This window comes from Myotis daubentonii, chromosome 18 (genome assembly GCF_963259705.1).
Source record: "Myotis daubentonii chromosome 18, mMyoDau2.1, whole genome shotgun sequence".
Classification (NCBI taxonomy): Eukaryota; Metazoa; Chordata; class Mammalia; order Chiroptera; family Vespertilionidae; genus Myotis; species Myotis daubentonii.
The window spans coordinates 37,719,742-37,744,401 of record NC_081857.1 but is presented as its reverse complement, the minus strand read 5'-3'; the positions used below and the strand labels follow the sequence as shown (position 1 = coordinate 37,744,401).

Sequence of the window (24,660 nt, the reverse complement as noted above, 5' to 3'; positions counted from 1 at the left end):
CAATAAAACAATTAAAAAAAATATGTCCTGCCTGATTTCCCATATGCTAAGTCCTATGACATGACAACACTCTCAGCATATACTTAAGCATTTTTTAAACAAGAAGATATATTGACAACCTAAAATGTTTAGTCCATTTACATTTAATGTAATTACTAGAGTATTTAGGTTTAAACCTATTTTTTTTTTTTTTTTTTTTTTTACTACTCTAGTCAACTAACTAAAGGGAACCTTTACTGAGACCTCACACCCATGGGGCTTATGCAGGAGGCCACCCTGCAGGGCTGGAGGGCGTGCATTTGACCTTCTTCTTAGGGTGGAGGTTGGTGGTGGTTTGTAACATTTGACGGCGCAGACGTGCAGGCAAGGGAAACACTTGGGGTAGATCATTTTGTGGAAGTTGCATTTCTGAATGAGCTGGAGGAGGGAAGGCTCACTAATGCCACTTAGCAGGCAAAGCACCAGGTTCAGGGTGAATTTTTTCTGGATGGTAAAGTCTGAGTGTGGCCATCCTCTAGCTGTTCACTCACAAGAATCAGATGCTGCTGGCTGGGCAGGGTGCCCTCCTTGTCTTGAAATTGGGCGTTAACATTCCCAATGGTGGCACTGGGTTCAACCTCAAGGGCGATGATCTTGCCCATCAGTGTCTCACAAAGACCTGCATCTGTCGATTGGCTGCCTCATTGGAGGGAAAGAGCTAAATCTACACTCCTTCTTGACTCACATTTCAAATTCTGCTTCTCCTCCTGTTTGGAGGAGAATAACAGTTGTGAAAAGGGAAACAAGGAAGGAACATCTTCAGAGTGCAGACTAGTCTTCTGGCAAATGCATTCTAGAAAACTGTACATAGGAAATTTGAGTATCTGGACATTTATTCTATTTTTTAAAAAGGCTGTTAGATATTCTAGCATCAGGGGAAAGAGATAGAGTGAGAGCATATTAACCTGTTTCTGGAAAGGACCACGGAAACCATTTGCTACCAATAGATGAGGGTGAAATAGCCACTTAGCGCTCTCCACACAGAGTGTAGCCCACTGTACAAAACCATTTTGAATTATGTAAGCTATTCCGTAATGGAGCTTATTAGTATGGTGTCTGGGCTTGAGCCCAATCCTTTCTTCTTGTACAGTAAAATCAAGATAATATGGTTTCTCTGTCAATAATGGGTTCTTAAATGGGTTTGAGGTTTTTGAGCACTACCAATACCAACATTGACTTTGGAGGCAATTACGACAAATGAGAAACTGATAAGTCACAGGAGGGGAGTATAAAAGGCAGGCTGAACAAGGGAGTTTCTACCCCTGAGGCAAGATGGCCAAGCTCACCCTCCTCACTGGTAAGGAACCACCGCTACTCTGTGCCCTTGAGCCACTCTCTCCCTCCTGCTTTTCTGCCCCTTTAAAACCTTTGAACTCAACCCAATCGCCAGAGATGATCGCTTTGGGGAAAGCACAGGGACACTGTTCCTTCCCTGGTGATAGGTCTCCCACTGCTCTGCGGTCCCCTCCCCTCCCTTCCCCAAGCCTCAAGGCTCATGGCCCTTTAGTGGTCTTGTGAGTGGGAGTAGAGGGGAGTGGGCTTCTAGGAGAGACCTTAGGACTTTATTGGCCTCAGAAGGTTGGAGGGTACAGAGGTGTTAAAAGGACTCGAAGAGTGAAGCGTAGGGAACATGCTACTGTTCGTGAAGCACCGTGTGGAAAGGCCGCTGTGTCCGCAGACGCATTCCTCCAGCTCATTGTTCTCTCTGTTGCTTTAAGGTCTGCTCCTTGTGCTGACAGCCGAGATAGGTATGTATGCTTCTTGGCAGGGACCCCCATATTGTTCCTTTTTCGTTTCTTCATCATTTGGAAACTCAGCATGGCCCTCCGTCCTTCTACCTAAAACAAAGACTATTAATTAATTTTTTTTAGAGAGTTGGAAATTCCTTAACCAAGTTAAGGATTGGGATCATTCTAAAACCCCAACGCTAATATTGACTAGACAGTGGTCTCACACATAAATGTTAATAAAAAATAACATGACCAGGCATCTTCATGGTGCCGTCTGCTCTGTTAAAAGCATTTTCAAGTCTGTCATCTCACTGAGTCTATAAAACAACTATTCGCTGAGAGGAGGAAAAGGCATTACATCCATCTCGCAGCCCAGTAAACTAAGGCAGAGAATGAATTATCATATGACTTGTCCCAGGAAATATAGGGAGGTCAGGGCAGAATCTAAACCTGGAGCCAGAACTCTTGACTGTGAGGGGATGGTTTGTTTCCTTCTGAGTGAAGTTATTACTCAGGGAGACAGCTACACGTGCTACACAGACTAATACCATCATCCTACCTGGATTGTAGTTTCCAAATGAGTAAAATGGGAAGAATAGTAGCACCTACTTCATAGGATTTTGGTGATGATTATTGAATGAATTTAAATAAATTACTGAGAGCAGTGCTTGGTAAATAAATGCTAAGTGAGCATTAGTGATTGCTAGTGTTAATTAGCATGCTGAAAGGACTAGGACAGTGGTTCTCAACCTTGGCTGCACATTAGAATCACCTGGGAATCTTTTGAAAATCCTGATTTCTGGGCCTCATCCTCTGGAAATTCTGTTTCTTTGTTATGGGGTGGGGCCACAACATTAATAACAAAGAAACAGAATTTTCGGAGGATGAGGCCCATAAATCAGGATTTTAAAAAGATTCCCAGGTGATTCTAATGTGCAGCCAAGGTTGAGAACCACTGGACTAGGATAAATTTAAATCAGAGTTTACTGCTTTAAGGTTTTATCTCAGCAAAGGGCACTGATTTCTAAGGGTCTTTAATTCTCTCTTGAGGGACAGAGCTACCTCTGACAGATATCTTCAGCCCTAAATTGCCTGCTAATTATGGGTTGGCCACAATACACAGGGATCCCAGGCACATCTCCCCGCTCCCAACTCATTTGGAAGTCTGTGGTTTCTCAGGCAATCAGAGACAGTGTCATCCCCAGGGAGCTTGCTGTCTCATTGTTTCTCACCTCTGCCTCTGGGGACCAGGTTCTGCCTATCACCTGACATGCTACTTCACCAACTGGGCCCAGTACCGGCCAGGCCTGGGCCGCTTCAAGCCCGATGACATCGACCCCTGCCTCTGCACTCACCTGATCTACGCCTTCGCCGGGATGCGCAACAACGAGATCACCACCATCGAATGGAATGACGTGACCCTCTACCGGGCTTTCAATGGCCTGAAAAACAAGTAAGTGATGAAAGGACTGAAGTTTAAAATCTCTTAACCTTTGAGAATAGTTTGGATGAAACCTTCCACAGTGGCCTCCAGGCTGAAATTCCAAACAGCCAACAAGCAGCACACAGATAAACTGCCAGCTTTCTGACAGTTTCCATGACAGGGGTGACCCTCACTTAAGGGCAATGGCTGGCCCTCAGGAGGGGGTCATCAACTGAAGTCTAGCTCAGTTGCCAAGGGAAGTTTAGAAAGGTCCAAGTGCTATGGACTCAAGTGGGAACAACCTTCTACTTGGAAGCAACCTGAAGCTGGCACTGATGAGCACACCGTGTCCGCCATCTAACGCCACCGCTCCCACAGTTAAGGAGGAATGGGTGAGAATGAAGAAACCAGTATGAGAGTTGGCGTGAGACTTCTCCTGGCTGAGCAATCATGAAACCAGGTGATGTTGAAATGATTTCTCTTTCTTTCCATTTGTTCTGACACACTCTTTGCTTCTTTCCCGTCAGAAACAGTCAACTGAAAACTCTGCTGGCCATTGGCGGCTGGAACTTTGGGACTGCCCCGTAAGTTTTGCAAGATGACTTCCTACACCGATGTTATGACAAGGTGTCAGGACTGTGGAGGCAAGCCCTCACCCTGCCCTCTTGGGGTCTCCCGTAGTTTCACTGCCATGGTGTCCACTCCTGAGAACCGCCAGACTTTCATCGCCTCGGTCATCAGATTCCTGCGCCAGTATGACTTTGACGGGCTGGACTTTGACTGGGAGTATCCTGGCTCGCGGGGGAGCCCGCCTCAGGACAAGCACCTCTTCACTGTCCTGGTACAGGTGAGCTGTGTTCCATGTCATTTTTAAAAGTTCAAATTCATTCTTAAATTCCAGTTTGCATTCAATATTCTTTAGTATTAGTTTCTGGAGAGCACACAACCCATTTCATGTGCAAGATCACTGAGGCCGTACAGAAAACCCAGCTCCTGCAACCTCAGTGGGAGAGGAAGGACCTGGATGCCCTATTGCCGTGAGAATGCTGAAGAAGGAAAGATGGACGATTGATTAAATTTAATTCAAAGAATAGTCATGAACGTCAACTTAGAGTTCACGTTCATAGACGTTCTCCTACTCTTGCACAGGAAATGCGTGAAGCTTTTGAGCAGGAGGCCAAGCAGGTCAACAAGCCCAGGCTGATGGTCACTGCCGCAGTCGCTGGTGGCATCTCCAACATCCAGGCTGGCTATGAGATCCCCCAGCTGTCCCAGTGAGTGACCACTTGTCCCCAGCTCCTCTGTGTCACTCGTGTAAGAGACGCTCATCCTTAGCCTGTCTGGCTGTTCAGGGACCTTGTTGAGGAGGCTTTGGGAGGGGTATCTTTGCCTGCAGAGGTGTGGGAGATGACCATCAGAGATGATTTTACCTGCTTTACCTGGACTGCAGGTACCTGGATTACATCCATGTCATGACCTATGACCTCCATGGCTCCTGGGAGGGCTACACTGGAGAGAACAGCCCCCTCTACAAATACCCGACCGACACTGGCAGCAATGCCTACCTCAATGTGGTGAGTCCCTACACAAACTCATATAGAGACCAGAGATGGTGTCCTAAATCACATGGGGATTCGGGGACAAAAGGCATCATAAATTTAGTCAGGTTCTCAAGTGGAAAATCAGGTTGCTATAATTAATTAACTAGTTCCCATTTACAAAAAAAAAAATCACCAACTAATTAACACCAAACTGCCAATTTTATCAGATAGGAAAGAAGATTAATAACAAGTGCTTCTTTAACAAAAGAAAATGAGGCACTACTACTCATATTTCAATAAATTACAAACTGTTTCTCTGATCTTTCCTGTCTTCCTATTCCCCGGTTGCCTTGTCTAATTCTACTATTCCAATCTTTGCACATGTATGCCATGCAGAATTTCAGCCATTCACCAACAGATCATACCAGGAAAATCATGAGAAAAAAAGAACTTAGTCCTGCACTCATGGTTTGAATGGGAAAAGTTTACCTAAAGCTTTCATATTGGCGTGCCATTAAAATAAGTTAGTTGTGCCGAAACCGGTTTGGCTCAGTGGATAGAGCGTCGGCCTGCGGACTGAGGGGTCCCAGGTTCGATTCCGGTCAAGGGCATGTACCTGGGTTGTGGGCACATCCCCAGTGGGAGATGTGCAGGAGGCAGCTGATCAATGTTTCTCTCTCATCGATGTTTCTAACTCTCTATCTCTCTCCCTTCCTCTCTGTGAAAAATCAATAAAATATATTTTAAAAAAAAATAAGTTAGTTGAGATAAGGACAAACCACTTCAGTAGATACATCAGTGATGCTCTACAACACTGTGCAGCAGGCACAACCATACACAAACACGGGGCTAATAACTCATTACCAGGCCATCAGCCTGCTGGGGCCTCTCTCTACCCTGCTGCCGTTGCAGGATTACGTCATGAACTACTGGAAGGACAACGGGGCCCCAGCTGAGAAGCTCATCGTTGGATTCCCAACCTATGGACACACCTTCATCCTGAGCAACCCCTCCACCCATGGGATCGGGGCTCCGATCACTGGCCCTGGCCCTGCTGGGCCCTACACCAGGCAGTCTGGGTTCTGGGCCTACTATGAGGTATGCTCCCGGCCATCTGAGAGAGACAGAGAAAGGTGGCTTTCTCTAGGCCAGGGGTTTAACAATATAAAAGTCCAACACGTCTTGGCTCACTTAACAAGTAGTTGGCTCATTACGGGCGGCAAGATGAGCACTCATGTGGCACGTTAGGCTGGATTCCAAATACAGAGAGAGTAGGAAAAAGAGATACCATCAGCGAGATTACATCAGTGAACAGACACTGCTCGCTGCCTGCCAAGGCATTCTTTGATTTAAGAGCTTCTCCCACATTGAAAATAAATGACCCACATGTGACAAAGGATCACATCCTAAAGGAACTGAGAAATTTGCTGATAGAGCTCTAGGCCTTCCTTTTCAAGGAGCTTCATGCATCCCTTCTCTATTTCCCTCCCCCATGCCCTTTACCCCTGCTACATGGACACTTTGCCCACCTCTTGACCTCTTCCTTACCTCCTCTTAGATCTGCCCCTTCCTGAAGAATGGCGCCACTGAAGTCTGGGAGGCTGCTGAGGATGTCCCCTACGCTTACAAAGGCAATGAGTGGCTTGGCTATGACAACACCAAGAGCTTCAAAATCAAGGTGGACTGTGTTCTATGGATTGTTCTTGCCTCTTGGTTCTCATCCGTAGCCCTGGAGCCCCAGGCTGGCCTTGATGTCTGCACTTCATTGGATTTCTCTGTAATTACCACAGGCTGACTGGCTGAAGAAGAACAACTTTGGAGGGGCCATGGTCTGGGCCATCGATCTGGATGACTTCACGGGCACTTTCTGCAACCAGGGCAAATTCCCCCTGACCACCACCCTGAAGGACGCCCTCGGTCTGCAGAGCGAAAGTGAGTTGGAGTTGAGACCCTAAGCCTCAAACTTGAGAGACATTTCAAAGCTTTCTTGAAAGTCAAGGAGTCATGGTCCAAGGGATTTGATGACTATTGCTCTATTCGTACTTGGTGATGTTTCAATAATGGTGGGGAGAACAAACAGGGTTCTTCACCATTCCTTTATCCATGATTCATTTCACAAGCAAGATTTTAGCATCTATTAGGTATTAGCACTAAGTAGGTATGACAGAGGATCCTGAATACATAAGTCACAACCTCTACGCTATAGAAGCTTACAATCTAATGGGAGAGATACTATGGATGAGATTTCAAAGCTAGATAACAAAGAAGATATTCTATGGTGAAATCCCAGAAAAGGGATAAGAAACTTCCTTGTGACTTTATGTCATTAAGGTCTCAATGCATCAGGGGAACTAGGAAGGAGGAAAAAAAGACGAATTATGCTTTGAAGGATGAAGAAGGAGTTCGTTGATAAGCAAAGAGGAGAGGGGAGGGCAGGCATACTAGATCAGGAGACTGAAATATGCACAGACATGGAAGGAGGAGCTAAGAAGCAAATCCAGGATATTAGTTCTCACGCATCAGACGCGCTAACAGAAAGCAGGGGGGCTCAGGATCTGGCTTCTTTCTTTTAGGTTGCAAAGCCCCGGCCCAGCCCATTGCTCCCATCACCGAGGCTCCCAGTACAGGTGGAGGCAGCGGCAGTGGCAGCGGCAGCGGCAGTGGCAGCTCAGGAAGCAGCCCCGGTGGCAGTGGATTCTGTGCCAACAGGGCCAGTGGCCTGTACCCCGACCCCACTGACAAAAACGCCTTCTACAACTGCGTGAACGGACACACCTTCATTCAGCACTGCCAGTCCGGCCTGGTCTTTGATGCCTCCTGCTCCTGCTGCAACTGGTGATGTCTTTGCCAGACACCACCTCCCTCATTCCAGCTCAGAAATTGTTGTACAATAAAGGGTTGAGCATTACTGTGCAGTAGCTTCTACTTCTTTCCTGTAGGGTCTTGAATGTAGTTAACCCCAGTCTCCCAATGACATACATAGCTCCACCAGCCCACCAGCCACGTGGTTTCTATGGTGAGCACCCACATCAGGCACGGCTCTCTCCTGGGTGCTGGGTGGAGGGAGCAGAGGGATTCAAGGAAGATGCCTGGTCCTTTCATTCTCAAAACATGTGCTCAGAGGAGGATGGGAGGAGACAAGGATGTAAGAGTCAAATAATAAGGACCCATAAACAAACGTGTCTCTATACATTCCTTTAGAGCAGAGATTTCCAACTGGTGTGCCAAGAATTTTTAAAACATGCAATATCTGACTATTTAGGCAGATGCACTGACCTCTTTTCCCTGAGAACGTCAAATAAAAAAAATGACAACAGACAGCACAACAATAGCTATTGGGTGTGAATGAATAAAAATTATACCTATTTTTTTTTTTTTTGGTGTTGCAGAATTTTAGTAATTAGTTTATGTGTGCCATGAGACGAAAAAGGTTGAAAATTGCGGTTTTAGAGAACTATTTCTAGATGTTCAAGGGATGTGATAGTGAATATTTGGAGGTAATTTATATGTGAAAATAAGAGAGGAAGTGGGTTTGAGCAGGATTGGGGAGGATTAGGAGGGATTGTGAGACAGAGGAGATGGGGTACTCTGGGAAGGCAATTTAAAGCAAGGAGCCTGGCCCATGTAAAAGTTGGGAGGTTGTATGTAAATTTCTTGAGCTAAACCCAAACAAATTAAGCTTTATTATTTAAAATAAACTTAAGAATTTAAATCACTTCGATAAATTGGAGGTTGAATTCATCCATCAATGGGCACTTAGATTGTTTCCACATCTTGGTTTATAAATACTGCTGCTATGAACAGAGGGTGCAGGGGTCTCCTTGACAAAGTGCTTTCATTCCTTTGGAGATATATCTAGAAGTGGACTGTTGGATTATGTAGTAGTTTTGTTCTTAATTTTTTGGAGAAGCTCCATATTGTTTTCCATAGTGGCTGCACCAATTTACATTTCTACCAACAGTACATGAGGGTGCCCTTTTCTCCACATCCTTGCCAATACTCGTTATCTCTTGTCTTTCAATGAGAGCCATTCTAACAGGTGTGTGGTGACATGTCACTGTGCTTCTGATATGCATCTTCCTGGTGCTTAGTGATGATAAACATCTTTTCACACACCTGTTGGCCATTTGGATGTCTTCTTTGGAAAATATTTATTCACTTTCTCTGCCCATTTTTTTTGTTTTCTAAATCCTCACCCAAGGATATTTTTCCATTGATTTTTAGAGAGAGAGAGAGGGAAAGACAGAGAGAAATATGGATGTGAGGGAAACACATCAACTGGTTGCCTTCTGCGCACACCCTGACCAGGCATGTGCCCTTGACCGGAGTCAAACCCAGGACCCTTCAGTCCACAGGCCAACACTCTGTCCACTGAGCCAAACTGGCTGGAGTTGCCCATTTTTTTAAATTGAATTGTGCTTGGGTTTGTTGGGGGTTTTTTTTGTTAATGAGTTGTATGAGTTCTTTATGTGTTTTAGATATTAATCCCTTATCCGATATATGGCATGTAAATATTTTCTCCCATTTTGTTGATTGCTTCTTTTGCTGTGCAAAATTTAATTTATTTTTGTTGCTTCATTCCTCTGGCTAAGACCTACAGTGCCATGTTGAAGAGAGTGGGAAAGGGACATCCTTGATTTATTCCTGATCTTACAGAAAAAGCTTCCATCTTTTTATGTTAACTCTGAGCTCCTCATACATGGCCAGGGATCTTAGTTTTTAACAACAAATTATAGTCTGGAAAATTTAAGCTACTTTTTCATTTTGTTCATGTTTACCACCAAAATCATATCTTCTTTTTAATTCTCAGCCTTTATCTCTTTTTAAGTTAAATTTCATTTTGGTCAATATAATACATGTATATAATTAAGACATCAAAAATACTACACAGTTCTCTAGAGGATCAATTTTATCAACTATATTACTTAGTTATATATTATATAACCATTAGCCATTATATGTATAAACAAAAGAATCGATAGCCAGACAGAAATAATTTTTTATAAATATATTTTTATTGATTTCAGAGAGGAAGGGAGAGGGAGAGAGAGATATATAAACGTCAATGATGAGAAAGAATTATTGATTAGATGCCTCCTACATGCCCCACGCTGGGGATCGAGCCCGCAACCAGGGCATGTGCCCTGACCGTGGCCTCCTGGTTCATAGGTCGACGCTCAACTACTGAGCCAGACCAGCCGAGCCAGACAGAAATAATTTTGTAAATTATAGTAGAAATGTTTTTTCCCCAAAATATATATATATATTTAATGTTATTTGAGTCTAAGATAAGAAAAATAAAACAGAAAGTTTTCTGGTGCCAAAAAACTGTGGATTGAGAACCGAATCCAGGTACCTTTTTTCCCTTTCTAGTCCCCTAGCCCTGTTCTCTTGGTGACTGAGAAGTCAGATTGCACCCTGTGCTAAGGAATGAGTGGAGAGCAACCTGGGTCGCAGCTATCTCTACCTGGCTGTTGATGGCCTACCCAATCGCAGCTGTGTCCATTATTTTACAGGCTCTGGGCCCTGAACTCTGCCACGTGGGCACTGAGAAGCCATTCCTTTCATGGTGCTGGTGCAAAGAAAGTGCTCCAACTATTGTATGACCATAAGGATGGGAATTCTTTCCAACACACAAGTGCTCAGATGGCAGGCAAGCTGGATGGGGACTCACCTGGAATGTTTAAGGAGCTATTAAGAAAGGATTCTTTATCTGCAGGTCACTCATATGGCGCCAGGGGTGCCAAATTCAACAGAAAATACTTCACTAAGTTTACACAGCAGCTAGACCTGATAGTCAAATAGGATAAACCTGGGATTACTGCCTTGCTGCTTGTTTTTGCAAGTCCTTGACTTAACCATGATTTGCCACAATTCTGGCTCTTAGTCCCAACATTATTCTCCTGGGTGTCTCAGGAAAATGCCTATTCCAGTTCTACCTAGACCACCAACCAGCCTACTCAATTCCTATAAGGAGGTAGCGCAGTGTGAATGTTAGATTTTCATTCTAGAGGCAGCTAATCTTGGCACTGAGCCCTGGGTCTGGTGCTTAAGATTTGGTCCATTTTCTCATCTACAAAATTGGGCTGATAGTAAGAATTCTTTTCATAGGTAAATTAAATAATGAGTAGAGACCCCTGATGAACATTCATTGTTTTTTGGCCACTCGGCATCCACTCTCCATTCTTTTGAATGTCATTTTGTGACCAGTCCTGATGGAAATGAAAATCCAAGTGCCCTGTCCTTTCCTTCATCAAACTTGTCTGGATTCACAATAAGTCTGCTAAGGTGCTGACATCCCATGATGGGGATGCCTACCATCTGCATTCCAGGTATTGTCACAGGACGATAAGCAGTACAGACAATATATACTAGAGTCTATAAAGAATTTCAGAGGAAGGAGAGGCCATTGAACTTCAACGAGGGGATCTGAGCTGGGTGTTGAAGAATTGAAAAATCAGGGTAGGCAGTGAGGAGAAGGGAAGACATTACAGGCAAAGGATAGAGGGATAGTGAGAACAAATGCATGTGATATATTTAGGGATAATGAATATGTCATTTTGCTGAAGCAGAAATTTATTATAAAACAATGGATAATTTTTGAAAAGGTGGGTTGAAATAGATTTCAAACAAGAAATTCTAGAAATAGTCAAGTTGCAAATATTTCTATCAAAAGAGATTCTCTTCAATATCATCACCATCGTCTCTATCAGCAACATGAAATATGTTTCCACCTCTTCTGGAGGTAATTTGGAACTGTGGAACCCTAGAGAGCATTCTGTGACCTTTGGAAGGGATATGTAGGGACTCATACATTCCTAGATAAAATTATTGTATAAGAATGACTTAAGGTTGCCCTAGCTTAGTGATGGCGAACTTATGACACGCGTATCAGAGGTGACACGCGAACTCATTTTTTTGGTTGATTTTTCTTTGTTAAGTGGCATTTAAATATATAAAATAAATATCAAAAATATAAGTCTTTGTTTTACTATGGTTGCAAATATCAAAAAATTTCTATATGTGAGACGGCACCAGAATTAAGTTAGACTTTTTCAAAATGCTGACACACTGAGCTCAAAAGGTTCGCCATCCCTGCCCTAGCTGGTTTGGCTCAGTGGATAAGAGTGTTGGCCTGCAGATCAAAGGGTCCCGGGTTCAATTCTGATCAAGGGCATATACCTTGGTTGCAGGCTCCTCCCTGGGCCTGGGCCCTGGTCAGGGTTCGTGCAGGAGGCAACCAATCAATGTGTTTCTCTCACAATGATATTTCTCTCTGTCTTTCCCTCTTTCTTCCACTCTCCTTTAGAATCAATAGAAAAATATCCTCAGGTGAGGATTTTTTTTAAAAAAAGAATGACTTAAGGTCATTCCAGAGTGGGTAGAATATTCAAAAAAGCAGCACCTGAAGTAGAAATGTCCCTTAGGCACTGATTGTACAAATTACATACAAGTAATTCCATTAGAAAGTTCAAGAACAGCTAATAACTTCCAAAGGCTTTCATTATTTACTTTCCAATAAACACAAGCTTTGGTGCTAGGCACGAAATGTCCACAACATAAAAACCTAACCGCGTGGTGAAACAGATGCTTATCAACCCTGGGAACTGCCAAAAAGGCTATTAAGCTGGTGCTTTCCATGGTGATGGTCTCCGCCACCCTGCTGGGAGCCACGGCATGTTCTGTCCTCAGGGAGCAGGGAGAGTGGTGGTGGGAGAACGGAGGTTGGAGGTCCACCAAGCGGTGTTTGCAGGAAAGGAGGTCTGTTGGTTCCTGATAAGCGATAGGCACACCTGGGTTAAATGTTCTCCATTTGGAAGCCCTCATGATAACCAGCAGCCCGCACGGCATAAAAAGCCAATCCGGGCCCTGCTGGACCAGTACCGACAGCAGCATGGCAAAGCTTCTTCTCCTCACAGGTGGGTGTGTAATCAGAGATGGCGCCTTATTCTGCCTCCGCTGATAGCTTTTTCTCTCAGGATCTGGCAGGTGGGAAGCAGCCTTCACGTTACACCTCAATCCTTTTCCGTTCTTCGTTCATCATTTCAAATTTCCAAGAGAATCCTGACATAGACAAGCCAGCCTACCTCTTGTTCTCTTAATTGATTCTGGTAACATTTCCATCTTCAATAATCCCATGGACCTAAAAGAAAGGCTATTGTTTTCCAGTGTTTGTCTCACTCTCTCATTTCTGGCTGGGTCGTTCCTTTCCTCCATTCATCTTTCTGCACCCCCTCTTTTTAATTGATATTATTTCTATGTACATGCTTGTGTCCTTGGTCTAGCTTTCAGGAGGGAAAATCAGTAGGGACTGAGACAGTTACGCAAGCTATCTTTTTCTAATGTTTTCAGAATTATTTCTCTTTTATCCCCTAGTTTCCTACTGAGCAGCTGATGTATTTTAAAAAATGTCACTGTTAGAGCTTGGCCAGCATGGCTCAGTTGTTGAGCATTGACCTATAACCAGGAGGTCATGGTTTGATTCCCAGGCAGGGCACATGCCCAGGTCGCTGGCTTGACCCCCAATGAGGGGCATGCAGGAGGCAGCTGATCAATGATTCTCTCTCATCATTGATGTTTCTATATCCCTCTCCCTTCCTCTCTGAAATCAATAAAAAAATATATTTTAAAAATGTTACAGTTAGAAATTCAATTATTTAAAGTGGTAGATTCAATAAAGTGTTTAGAGCCAAGTTGCATCCATAGTTTATTAGATGCTCTCAAGCTGTGAGATATATATATTTCAGAACCTTTTCTAAATGAAACCTCTAGCTCAATTTATAAAACAATCATATTGCAAGTACTTTGATAGAAGCCAGGGAGAGGGATCTGGCGTCTGGCCTCACGGTTTCTCATTCTCTTCTGCAATAAGGGCTCCTAAAAGTTGGTTCAAACAAAAAAATTCCCAGGCTCCAGGAGATACTGAGTTCACTGATTCGGAGAATGCCTTGTCTGGGGAAGGCTGTACTCATCCCAGTTCAGGGGGGTGAAGTGTATATGTACGTGTAGCCACTCAACAGAGTGAATTTCAGGTAATTACCGTCAACAGATCTTCCATAGATGGTAGACTTGAACTCTGCCTTCAGTGACAGTTATCTGACATGGAAGGTGGACGAAGAGAGAGCTGTAGCCATTTCTGACTGAGAGGAGGGAAGGGTAATCTATTAGTGATTTCACTGAGAAGCCTACTCTTTGGCATAACCCCTTAGTGCCTCTTGGGCTGTAACAACCTCTGACAAAGAGGATGGCATACAAGTCCTCAGAATTAGATTCTACAGGATAGGCGACCGGTCCAGAGTATAAGTTTTTGTTTTTATTTTCTATTTTTTCCCTCTCACTCTCTATCTCTCTCTCTCTCTCTCTAGGTCTGGCCCTTCTGGTGAATGCTCAGCTAGGTAAGTCCTGGATTTTATCTTTGGCATAATCTTTTCCTGCCATAAACCTCAAACTCTTATCTATTATTCCTATTGCAATTATCTGCTAATATATGTGATTTTTAAATATTCCAATACTTTTTTCAAAAGTATATCAAGAGATAAGCCATACTAGGAAAGAGAGCTACGATCTACTTCATAGACGGGTGGGTTTGACATTGGGAAAATCTAGGGTTTAGGATTGGCTGCCATGTTGTCTTCGTCAGCATGACCACCTAACAGTTAGAAACGAGTATTCACTGGGTTTCATAGGACTCCTGGGCATCTTTTCTTCAGTGGTGCCCATGTTTATACAAGATCTCAATATAAATTCGTCGAAGTTAAAAATAGCCAACCCCCAGTCGCCCACTAGTTCCCAAGTCAGAATCCTTGAACTCATCTGCGAGAGTGCTCACACACAGGGACGGGGCATCTGAGGCAAAGGGAGGGAAACAAGACCCGTGGCACGTTTCAGTAGCGTCCAAACCAGGCCACTGTCCTTACTCCTTACTGCCCACAGGCTCTGCCTACCAGCTGATATGCTACTTCACCAACTGGGCCCAGTACCGGCCAGGCCTGGGGCGCTTCACGCCCGATGACATCGACCCCTGCCTCTGCACTCACCTGATCTACGCCTTTGCCGGGATGCACAACAACGAGATCACCACCATCGAATGGAATGACGTGACCCTCTACCGGGCTTTCAATGGCCTGAAAAACAAGTAAGAGAAGGGGGAAATATCTCATTGAATATCTCTCAATTCAGAACTTCCCAAACATGATGTGCAAGCGAATCATCTGGCATCTTTCTAAAATGCAGCTCCAATTCAGCAAGTCCAGGGTGGGGACCAAGATTCTGCATTTCCAATAAGTTCCCTGATGCTTCTGATGCTTTGGCCCAGGAGCCACACTTTAAGGAGCAGGGATATATGTAACACAGCACATTGCCTGCTCTAGCAGGTATTCGAAACATATTAGTTGTGTTTCTTCCTTTCATTGTCAATGTTTTTTAAGACCCAGTAAACTGCAAGCCGTCTCAGCTACTTTCAGATCAGAAGGCAGAGGATATAAACGATTAGACATCGTCAAACCCAAGAGAACAGAAGAATTTGCTGTATGTGAATGGAGTTCTAGTTTGTGTAAAAAAACAAATCAAACAAACGAAAACCCTACTGTCTTTTCATTTCTGATTTGTTCGGTTTAGTTATATGTAGGAGAAGCAGCACTCCATTAGGAGTAGCACTGTTCTGGGTGCAGCTGCTCCAGGTAAGCTCTGCTACCTAAGAGGAGGTGAACCCTTTGGACTGGTGTTTCTGGAAATGTGGTCCATTTGACTACGTGTATGGAAATCACCTGGGCACTTGATAAAAATGTCAACGCCTACCCCAGTCCAACTGCTGCAGAACCTCTGGAATTTCATGGTGCCCTCCCACTCTGACCCTTGCACTTTATTCTTCCATAAACTGACGTTTGAGAATTACTATTCCAGAGAAGGCGTGTAATTCTGAGCCACATAGAAGCTGAGAAAGTAACTATGCTCAAGCCACATTTACCATTTCATCTGATGGAATTGAATATGAGCACATTATGCTGACAGGTGGATAGATAAATACTAGTAGGTAGATAGATAGAGCTATAGATATCGATATAGATAGCTACATATAGATATATATTTCAAAAATGTCGCCAATTCATACTTTTTTTTAGACAACCCATTCCCATAATTTAGTTTTCCCCAAAGAGCCCCGAGTAAATTTATGATGATCACAACACAAAGAATTGTTACAAAGGAAGTGTTCGGGAGTGGAGGCAAGTTGTTTTGCAATATAGCAGCATGTCAAGGCAAGGGCAAGGTATAAGACGGGGCCCGATACCAAAGCAATGCTAGTTTCAATAGAGAGGCTCCTGGGTTTTGCAGTTTCTCTTTTCTATCCTTCGCTTTACAGGAACAGCCAGCTGAAAACGCTCCTGGCCATCGGGGGCTGGAACTTCGGAACTGCCCCGTGAGTCCCTATGCGAGAGGCCGGGGCTTATTTGCTATGGAAAACAGGTAGCCCGTGTGACCCCTGTCCCTTCAGACCTCACAGTCTAAGACAGGGTATTAAGGATGCACAACAAACAGATATGCTGCTAAAATAAATTACTACACCAGAGCCTCAATAATAAATAGGATGCGATTGATTTTAGTTATTTAAATGTGGGAGGGAATTCTGGCATCCTATTCATCAAGGTTTAGTTAATGGGATTGCAAAAACAATCTCCTTTTAAAGACTTTCAAGAGCACAGCCCCGGAGAAAAGTGTTGGAGCAATTTTCTCTGTTTACCTTCTGCGGGAAGGGAAGGGAAGGGAAAGGCATGCAAATGAGTGAGACTTGGCTGAGGGCAAATGTGCTTGGGGGACTATTTGGAGAGAGATCACAGTGAGCTGTGAGCATGAGCAGAGGGAGGCAGGTGGTCAAGGCAACCAGCGCAACTTGGCAGAAAGGTCAGATTTGGATCAATAAAATAGAGGCCACATTGAGGTACCATGGCTGGGCACAGCAGTGATTACAATGTAAGGACAGGAGAAAACCAGGAACGTATGTTTATTTGGGCTGTGGATCCTGGTGAAGAGCTTTGAGGCAAAAATATGGGAGTTTGATATTACGACAAGGTGTCGGGACCACAGAAGCAAGCCCTCACCCTGCCCTCTTGGGGTCTCCCGTAGTTTCACTGCCATGGTGTCCACTCCTGAGAACCGCCAGACTTTCATCGCCTCGGTCATCAGATTCCTGCGCCAGTATGACTTTGACGGGCTGGACTTTGACTGGGAGTATCCTGGCTCGCGGGGGAGCCCGCCTCAGGACAAGCACCTCTTCACTGTCCTGGTGCAGGTGAGCTGTGTTCCATGTCATTTTTAATTCAAATTCATTCTTAAATTCCAGTTTGCATTCAATATTCTTTAGTATTAGTTTCTGGAGAGCACACAACCCATTTCATGTGCAAGATCACTGAGGCTGTACAGAAAACCCAGCTCCCGCAACCTCAGTGGGAAAGGAAGGACCTGGATGCCCTATTGCCGTGAGAATGCTGAAGAAGGAAAGATGGACGATTGATTAAATTTAATTCAAAGAATAGTCATGAACGTCAACTTAGAGTTCACGTTCATAGACGTTCTCCTACTCTTGCACAGGAAATGCGTGAAGCTTTTGAGCAGGAGGCCAAGCAGGTCAACAAGCCCAGGCTGATGGTCACTGCCGCAGTCGCTGGTGGCATCTCCAACATCCAGGCTGGCTATGAGATCCCCCAGCTGTCCCAGTGAGTGACCACTTGTCCCCAGCTCCTCTGTGTCACTCGTGTAAGAGACGCTCATCCTTAGTCTGTCTTGCTGTTCAGGGACCTTGTTGAGGAGGCTTTGGGAGGGGTATCTTTGCCTGCAGAGGTGTGGGAGATGACCATCAGAGATGATTTTACCTGCTTTACCTGGACTGCAGGTACCTGGACTACATCCATGTCATGACCTATGACCTCCATGGCTCCTGGGAGGGCTACACTGGAGAGAACAGCCCCCTCTACAAATACCCGACCGACACTGGCAGCAATGCCTACCTCAATGTGGTGAGTCCCTATACAGACATATATACAGACCAGAGATGGTGTCCTAAATCACACGGGGATTTGGGGACAAACATAGATTCTGCAGATGTCTCACTTGTTATAACTGTTCCCTTAAGTGGCTAATCAAATCTCGTCAACTATAATTCCACCAAAATGTGTTTTAAAAATACTAACAAATCCTCTGTCATTAAGATCAAACAAACAATTTGCCTGCTAGGACAGGGGTCTAACATCACCACGCCCCGGCCATCAGCCTGGTGGGGCCTCTCTCTACCCTGCTGCCGTTGCAGAATTACATCATGAACTACTGGAAGGACAACGGGGCCCCTGCTGAGAAGCTCATCGTTGGATTCCCAACCTATGGACACACCTACATCCTGAGCAACCCCTCCAACCATGGGATCGGGGCTCCGATCACTGGCCCTGGCCCTGCTGGGCCCTACACCAGGCAGTCTGGGTTCTGGGGTTACTATGAGGTATGCTCCCGGCCATCTGAGAGAGACAGAGAAAGGCCATAGGTTTAACAATATAAACAATCCAACACATCTTGGCTCACTTAACAAGTAGTTGGCTCATTACAGGCGGCAAGATAAGCACTCATGTGGCACATTAGTCTGGATTCCAAATACAGAGAGAGTAGGAAAAAGAGATACCATCAGCGAGATTACATCAGTGAACAGACACTGCTCGCTGCCTGCCAAGGCATTCTTTGATTTGAGAGCTTCTCCCACATTGAAAATAAATGACCCACATGTGACAAAGGATCACATCCTAAAGGAACTGAGAAATTTGCTGATAGAGCTCTAGGCCTTCCTTTTCAAGGAGCTTCATGCATCCCTTCTCTATTTCCCTCCCCCATGCCCTTTACCCCTGCTACATGGACACTTTGCCCACCTCTTGACCTCTTCCTTACCTCCTCTTAGATCTGCCCCTTCCTGAAGAATGGCGCCACTGAAGTGTGGGAGGCTGCCCAGGATGTCCCCTACGCTTACAAAGGCAATGAGTGGCTTGGCTATGACAACACCAAGAGCTTCAAAATCAAGGTGGACTGTGTTCTATGGATTGTTGTTGCCTCTTTGTTCCCATCCATAGCCCTGGAGCCCCAGGCTGGCCTTGATGTCTGCACTTCATTGGATTTCTCTGTAATTACCACAGGCTGACTGGCTGAAGAAGAACAACTTTGGAGGGGCCATGGTCTGGGCCATCGATCTGGATGACTTCACGGGCACTTTCTGCAACCAGGGCAAATTCCCCCTGACCACCACCCTGAAGGACGCCCTGGGCCTGCAGAGTGGAAGTGAGTGACAGCAGGAGGATGTTCAGGGATCTATAAATGCTCCTTCTCCAACTCAAAAGATAGTTCTCACATCTGCCCATCCCCATTGACCAGGGGGCATTTTCCCATTTCATTTGCCTGCTTTTGAGAGATAGGTGCTAAAGTCTTTCTCTACCCTTGAACTTCCATGACAGAAATGCCATGCTCTTATGGGAAACCAAGCCTACCTGGGTGGGTTTTCCAGGTCTGCTGAGTCTTAAAGGTATAGCAAAACCTCAAGAAATGAGGCTGACCTTATAACATAAACATTTACTTCTCTGTGATCCCTTTATTAAAAGTCTCTTTCAGCCCCTCTGGGGAGATTTAACAAGAAAGCGTTAGTAGTGCTCACATATTTCTAATCTGGAATTCAGGAAAATTATCAACTCCCTGAACTTTTCCCAGATTTTCTCTTAGAGCTTAGTTGCTCAGGACTTATACTCAGATCCTAGACAAGTCTTTTTCACATTTGGGCGCTCAGTAAATTTGTTTTAATGATTTTGATATCGTCAGGGAAGATCGAACTTAATAAACTTAGAAACCAGGCTGGCTTAAAATGACAGCTTTCCTTACTGAGTGTGGAGCTATCCCATGACCCTTTCAGTTGTAGGGATCCAGAGCTAACTAGATCCAGGCCTCACCCCCAGGTCTACTAGTCTCTGCACCTCTAGGCAAAGCTGGGAGCTCCTACCAGTCACTAGTCCGCTCTTGTGTCTTTCCAGGTTGCACCACCCCCTCTGAGCCCATTACACCAACAACTCTTGCTCCCAGCACTGGTAGCGGGAGCGGGAGCGGAAGTGGAAGTGGGACCGGAAGTGGGGGCACTGGCTTCTGTGCTGACAAAGCCGATGGCCTCTACCCTGTGGCAGACAACAGGAATGCCTTCTGGCACTGCCTGAATGGAATCACATACCAGCAGAACTGCCAGGCCGGGCTTGTCTTTGACCCCAGCTGTTCTTGCTGCAACTGGCCATAAACCTGAGCAGTCTCCAACCCCTAGGGTTCTGAACAGTCTTCTTTCTTTATCTTGCTTCTAACTGGAGTTCTGCAATAAAATCCATCAGTCAAAACACAAGTGGCCTTGGTGTAAGTGATTTGGGTGGAAACCTCTCTAGATGTGAAAATGCAGGCTGTGCAAAATGGAGTGGAGGGGTGGAAGCGAGTGCGTGAGGACGTGGTGGAGATGACCACACCGTGCTCTGTCTGCCTGCGTGGATCGGCAGGAAGGCTGGAGGCTGTCAGGTGGAAAGGTTTGAAGGTTTGGTGCTGGGATGGGATGTGGACATGACGAAGATCGGTCTGTCACCTAGTGACTGTCCTCAGGAAGGAGCCAAAGTGATTCCGTGAGATTAGAGGGCACAGGCCTGCTCGGCTCACTCGGAGAGCAGAAGACCAGGGAATTCTCTTAATGTGTCCTAGGTCCCCAAGCTAGTCCAGCACCTCCTGGATTGGCAGCTTCGGGAAGACCTCTGCAGTGGTCTCCTTTTGGGGTGTCTGCCCAGCCCATGGGCCAGCAGTGTCCCTTTCTCAGGAGATTGCCCCCCTCCTTGAACCCATAGTGGTGGTCACCAACCACCGTGCTTGCACCGCATCATGTCCTCCCCTGGCTTAGCTGGTTGACTGGGGTGGACATCAGACTCCACAGGGCCAGTCAGATGATCACCTCTTGGAATATGCAACAGGGAACAAGGACTGGTTGTTGGTTCCTGAGTGTCTGTGCCTGTAATGTGTCAGCTCTGGAGCTGTGGTGAGAGACTGAGAATGGAAAGTTGCCCTGGACACAGAGCAGGAACACTAACGGGGAACTACAGAGGAAAGGCACCATGGAGAAAGAACAGTTAGCAACGGCTTTCCAACTGGATTCTAGCTCCTTCCTGAGGCCCAGACGCATTTCTGCCTGTGGACTCTGTGAAACGCCCCTATAACTACATGGTAAATTCTTTGCTGCTTAAGATGGCTCAAGTTTCTTTCTTTTACTTGCAACTAAAAGAACTTTGACTAATAAAAAGGAATGCAATGGCTCCTGTTTTTTTCCTGGCATGCTTCCTACAGGTCAAACTCTGTTTTAACTGTTTTTCGTCTATTTACTCATTTAATTCTCCCAGCAACCTTGTGAGGAATATACTAGTAATATGGATTCCAGGAGACTGAGGCACAGAGGAATTAGGTGACCTGCCCAACACCACACAGCTAATAAGGTGCAGAGCCAGATCCAAAGACAAGCCAGCTGGTTCCAAAGTGTCTGCATTTTACTGCCTCCTTTGGCACAGACCTCCATGTCCTCGTGGTGAAAGGCAGCATTCTGGTAGTGATGAGGCACACACTCGCAGCCTTCTGGGTAACGACCATTCAGGAGCTCACAGCACTTACTGATATTTACTTATTTCCTTCTTCTTCTTCTCCTTCTTCTTCTTCTTCTTCTTCTTCTTCTTCTTCTTCTTCTTATTATTATTATTATTATTATTATTATTATTTTGGGGTAATCCTCACCTGAGGATATTTTTCCATTGATTTTTAGGGGTAATGGAAGAGAGAGGAAGAGGCAGAGAGAAACACTGATGTGAAAGAAACACATCAATTGGTTGCCTCCTGCATGCAACCCAACCAGGGCCCAAGCTTGGGAGAAGCCTGCAGTCAAGGTACATGCCCTTGGCCAGAATGGAATCCGGAACCCTTTGATCCCCAGGCCAACACTCTATCCACTGAGCCAAACTGGCTAGGGCCTTACTGATTATTATGTGCCAGCTCATGTTCTAGGCACTAAAGACAGTGGTCAAGTTTGCATTTTAGTGTAAGTGAGCTCGGAAGCCATTAGAAGGGCATAGCAGGGACGGAGGGGTGATGACAATTCAACATTGATAAAGGGGCGCTGGAATATCGTCACAGAACACAGGGAAAAAATGCTCCCTATGATTGCAGCCAATGCATCAACTTCTGAGCCCTCACGTGACATGTCTTGGAGGTTGAAGACATAAAAATGGGAGACGAGGGTCCTCAATGAGTAGGTGAAGGCAAGAGTCAGTAAAATTGGGTATCGTTATAAATATAATTACATTTCTAGCCAAAGAATGGCAAGGCCTGGAGAAAAATTCACCTCTATGAGGACATGGATTTCTGTGCAGTGCTCTTTTCCCACTGCCTAAAGCAGTGCCTGACATATTACAAGAGTTTAAAAGGTACTTGTTAAATGAATAAATCAAAGAAGGCAGAAAGGGAGGTAGGAGCTAACAAGCTCCTAGCTAACAATATCCATAGTGTTACGGGTGAGGAAACTGAGATATTGGGTGGAAAACTTGCCCAAGATCATGTAGATAATCATTAGCAGAGCTGCTTTTCAATGTTAGGCCTTCCCGGCTCCCTTTACACCACAATGTGCCGGTTCCAGGAGAGTCATGTCACAAAGACCTGAAAGGGGACTTCGAAGGTGGGGCTATTGCTTAGCAGCCAGTTTAGGTTCTAGCCTTCATTTTCTTGGTTGAAGTCCACTTATGAGAGTAGTGACTCATGGAGCTTAGGCATAAGGAAAAATGGACTTTAGAAAGTATCTTTCAGAAGGAGGTCTTGTCCAGAGATTCTTCTTGGAATTCTTCCACGATCTCGCTACCCCGTCTGCCTAAGAAAAGGAAGAAGAAAAATGTGATCACCCATCCATTTCTTTGGAGCTTCAGTGATCAAATCTCGAACACCAGTACGTTATGAAAACTCATTCTTTCAATGTTGGCGTCTAACTGGAAAGAGGTGGGGTATGCACAGGATTCCATCAGGACCCTGATCTGGGTTGGGCGTGGGGAAGTGTTCCTCTCACCAAGTCATGAGCTTTGACACGGGGTGGCACCCACCCAGATGCAAGGGCACTGGTTCTTTAATTTGTAGGAAGGTACCCTTGGAGTTAGCTGTAGCCCTGGGCATGGAGGTGATGGATTGGAAGTGCCTTGGACATTTGTTAAATTCCAATTATAGGTCAGTGCCTTGCTGTGCAAGATTTGTCCCATGGTGTCTCCTACATTCCATGGCAGCCTTAAGAGGCATAAATGGTTAGAGCCATTTTATAGATGAACCAAGGCTCAGGGAGATTGGGTAACTTCCACAAGGTCACGTTGCTAGTAAACGACTGACTAGGCCCTATTGGGAACCAGTTCTGAGTGGCTTCAAAATCTGTGTTCATTCTTCTCCCCCGGGAGGAGAGTGGCTGCTATTTAAGAAAGACTGGAAGGTGGGACTGAGAAAGTTTATTTTCCTCTCTTCCAAACTGGATACATCCGTCCTCTGGCAGAATCTGGGTCATGGGTTCTCAATCCTATTCAGACCCAAGTCCTGCTTTGAGTAACAAATTATTTGTAACATTTTGAAACATTATTTTGCAATTATTTTATCCTAAAATCAAATTCATGGGTAACATTACCTACCACATATATTTTCAAAAACAACATAATGCCATAGTTTTAATGTAAAGGAGAAAAAATAATTCTTAATAAAATAACATATAAATACTCAGATATGACTAAGTTTTTTGTATGTTTTTTATTGACCTCAGAGAGAGAGAGGAAGGAAGAGGGAGAAAGGGATAGGATAGAAACATCAACGATGAGAGAGAATCATTGACTGGCTGCCTCCTGCACATGTCCCGACTGGGAATGGAGCCCACAACCCAGGCACCTGCCCTGACCGGAACCGAACTGTGACCTCCTGGTTCCTGGTCTGACATTCAACCACTGAGCCACATCGGCCAGACAGATTTGACTACTTTAGAAGACAATGAAGTAGTCGGACTCTTGCACCATATAATGACTAATGAATAAGTATAGAATTAAGAGAGACGGTTAGATGCCATTTCATAGAAGCAGTGTAGGAAAATGAAAGAGCAGAATTGTGGCTCAGTGGTTGAGCATTGACCTATGAAGCAGGAGGTCACGGCTCGATTCCCAGTCAGGGCACATGCCCAGGGTTTGGGCTCGGTCCTGAGCAGGAGGCAGCAGATCAATGATTCGCTCTCATCATTGTATCTCTCGCCCTTCCTTCCTCTCTGAAATCAATAAAAAATATATTTTTTTAAAAAAATGAAAGAGCAGAATTATAAATGGACACCTTCATCACTAGGGTTTATTTCTTTAAGGTCCCAACTACAAGCCCAAGGTGTTTCCCAGTTCTCCCTCCTCCAGGGTCAGCCTAATTTTTGCCCCCCAGCTTTCAGACACTGTGCAAAGTTCTGCTCAAGTCTTCTGCTTTGCAGCCAGCTTTTTCATTAGCAAATATTCAGAGGGAAGAGCAGCACCAACTGCTGGGTTCAGCACTGTGGGCTTCCCCTCTGTCTGGGAGCTCGGGTCTGCATGTTTTTTCTTTTTTCTTTTTTAAATGTATTTCTTTGTTGATTTCAGAGATGAAGAGAGGAGAGAGAGATAGAAACATCAATGATGAGAAAGAATCATTGATCGGCTGCCTCCTGCACACCCCCTACTGGGGATCGAGCCCACAACCCAGGCATGTGCCCTTGGCCGGAATCAAACCTGGGACCCTTCAGTCCGCAGGCTGACGCTCTATCCACTGAGCCAAGCCGGCTAAGGTGCATGTTTTTTCTTGCTTGGTATATCTCTGATGTCTTCAA

At 45.1% G+C, this 24,660-nt stretch overlaps 2 protein-coding genes across 3 annotated transcripts in view; both read left to right on the top strand.

Annotated features, from left to right (window-relative positions):
• LOC132221370 (acidic mammalian chitinase) overlaps positions 1-20,114 on the top strand; it is a 147,592-nt gene extending 127,478 nt beyond the window's left edge. The window contains exons 1-11 of one of the 2 annotated variants that reach the window (XM_059675644.1): positions 12,493-12,652; positions 14,099-14,128; positions 14,667-14,868; positions 16,093-16,149; positions 16,854-17,019; positions 17,319-17,443; positions 17,620-17,743; positions 18,034-18,219; positions 18,667-18,786; positions 18,899-19,040; positions 19,781-20,114. In XM_059675644.1, coding sequence (XP_059531627.1) covers positions 12,559-12,652; positions 14,099-14,128; positions 14,667-14,868; positions 16,093-16,149; positions 16,854-17,019; positions 17,319-17,443; positions 17,620-17,743; positions 18,034-18,219; positions 18,667-18,786; positions 18,899-19,040; positions 19,781-20,034 — 1,500 coding nt within the window. In that variant the 5' untranslated portion in view covers positions 12,493-12,558 and the 3' untranslated portion in view covers positions 20,035-20,114. Of the gene's footprint in view, positions 1-12,492; positions 12,653-14,098; positions 14,129-14,666; positions 14,869-16,092; positions 16,150-16,853; positions 17,020-17,318; positions 17,444-17,619; positions 17,744-18,033; positions 18,220-18,666; positions 18,787-18,898; positions 19,041-19,780 lie in introns of those variants that run through there. The other variant, XM_059675645.1, reaches the window with a different exon arrangement.
• LOC132220551 (acidic mammalian chitinase-like) lies at positions 2,954-7,638 on the top strand. Its single transcript, XM_059673743.1, has 9 exons — positions 2,954-3,222; positions 3,720-3,776; positions 3,874-4,039; positions 4,342-4,466; positions 4,643-4,766; positions 5,646-5,831; positions 6,292-6,411; positions 6,524-6,665; positions 7,307-7,638. Exons 1-9 carry the CDS (start codon positions 3,146-3,148, stop codon positions 7,570-7,572), a joined length of 1,263 nt encoding a protein of 420 aa, XP_059529726.1. The 5' UTR covers positions 2,954-3,145; the 3' UTR covers positions 7,573-7,638.
• Positions 20,115-24,660: the final 4,546 nt, after the last annotated feature.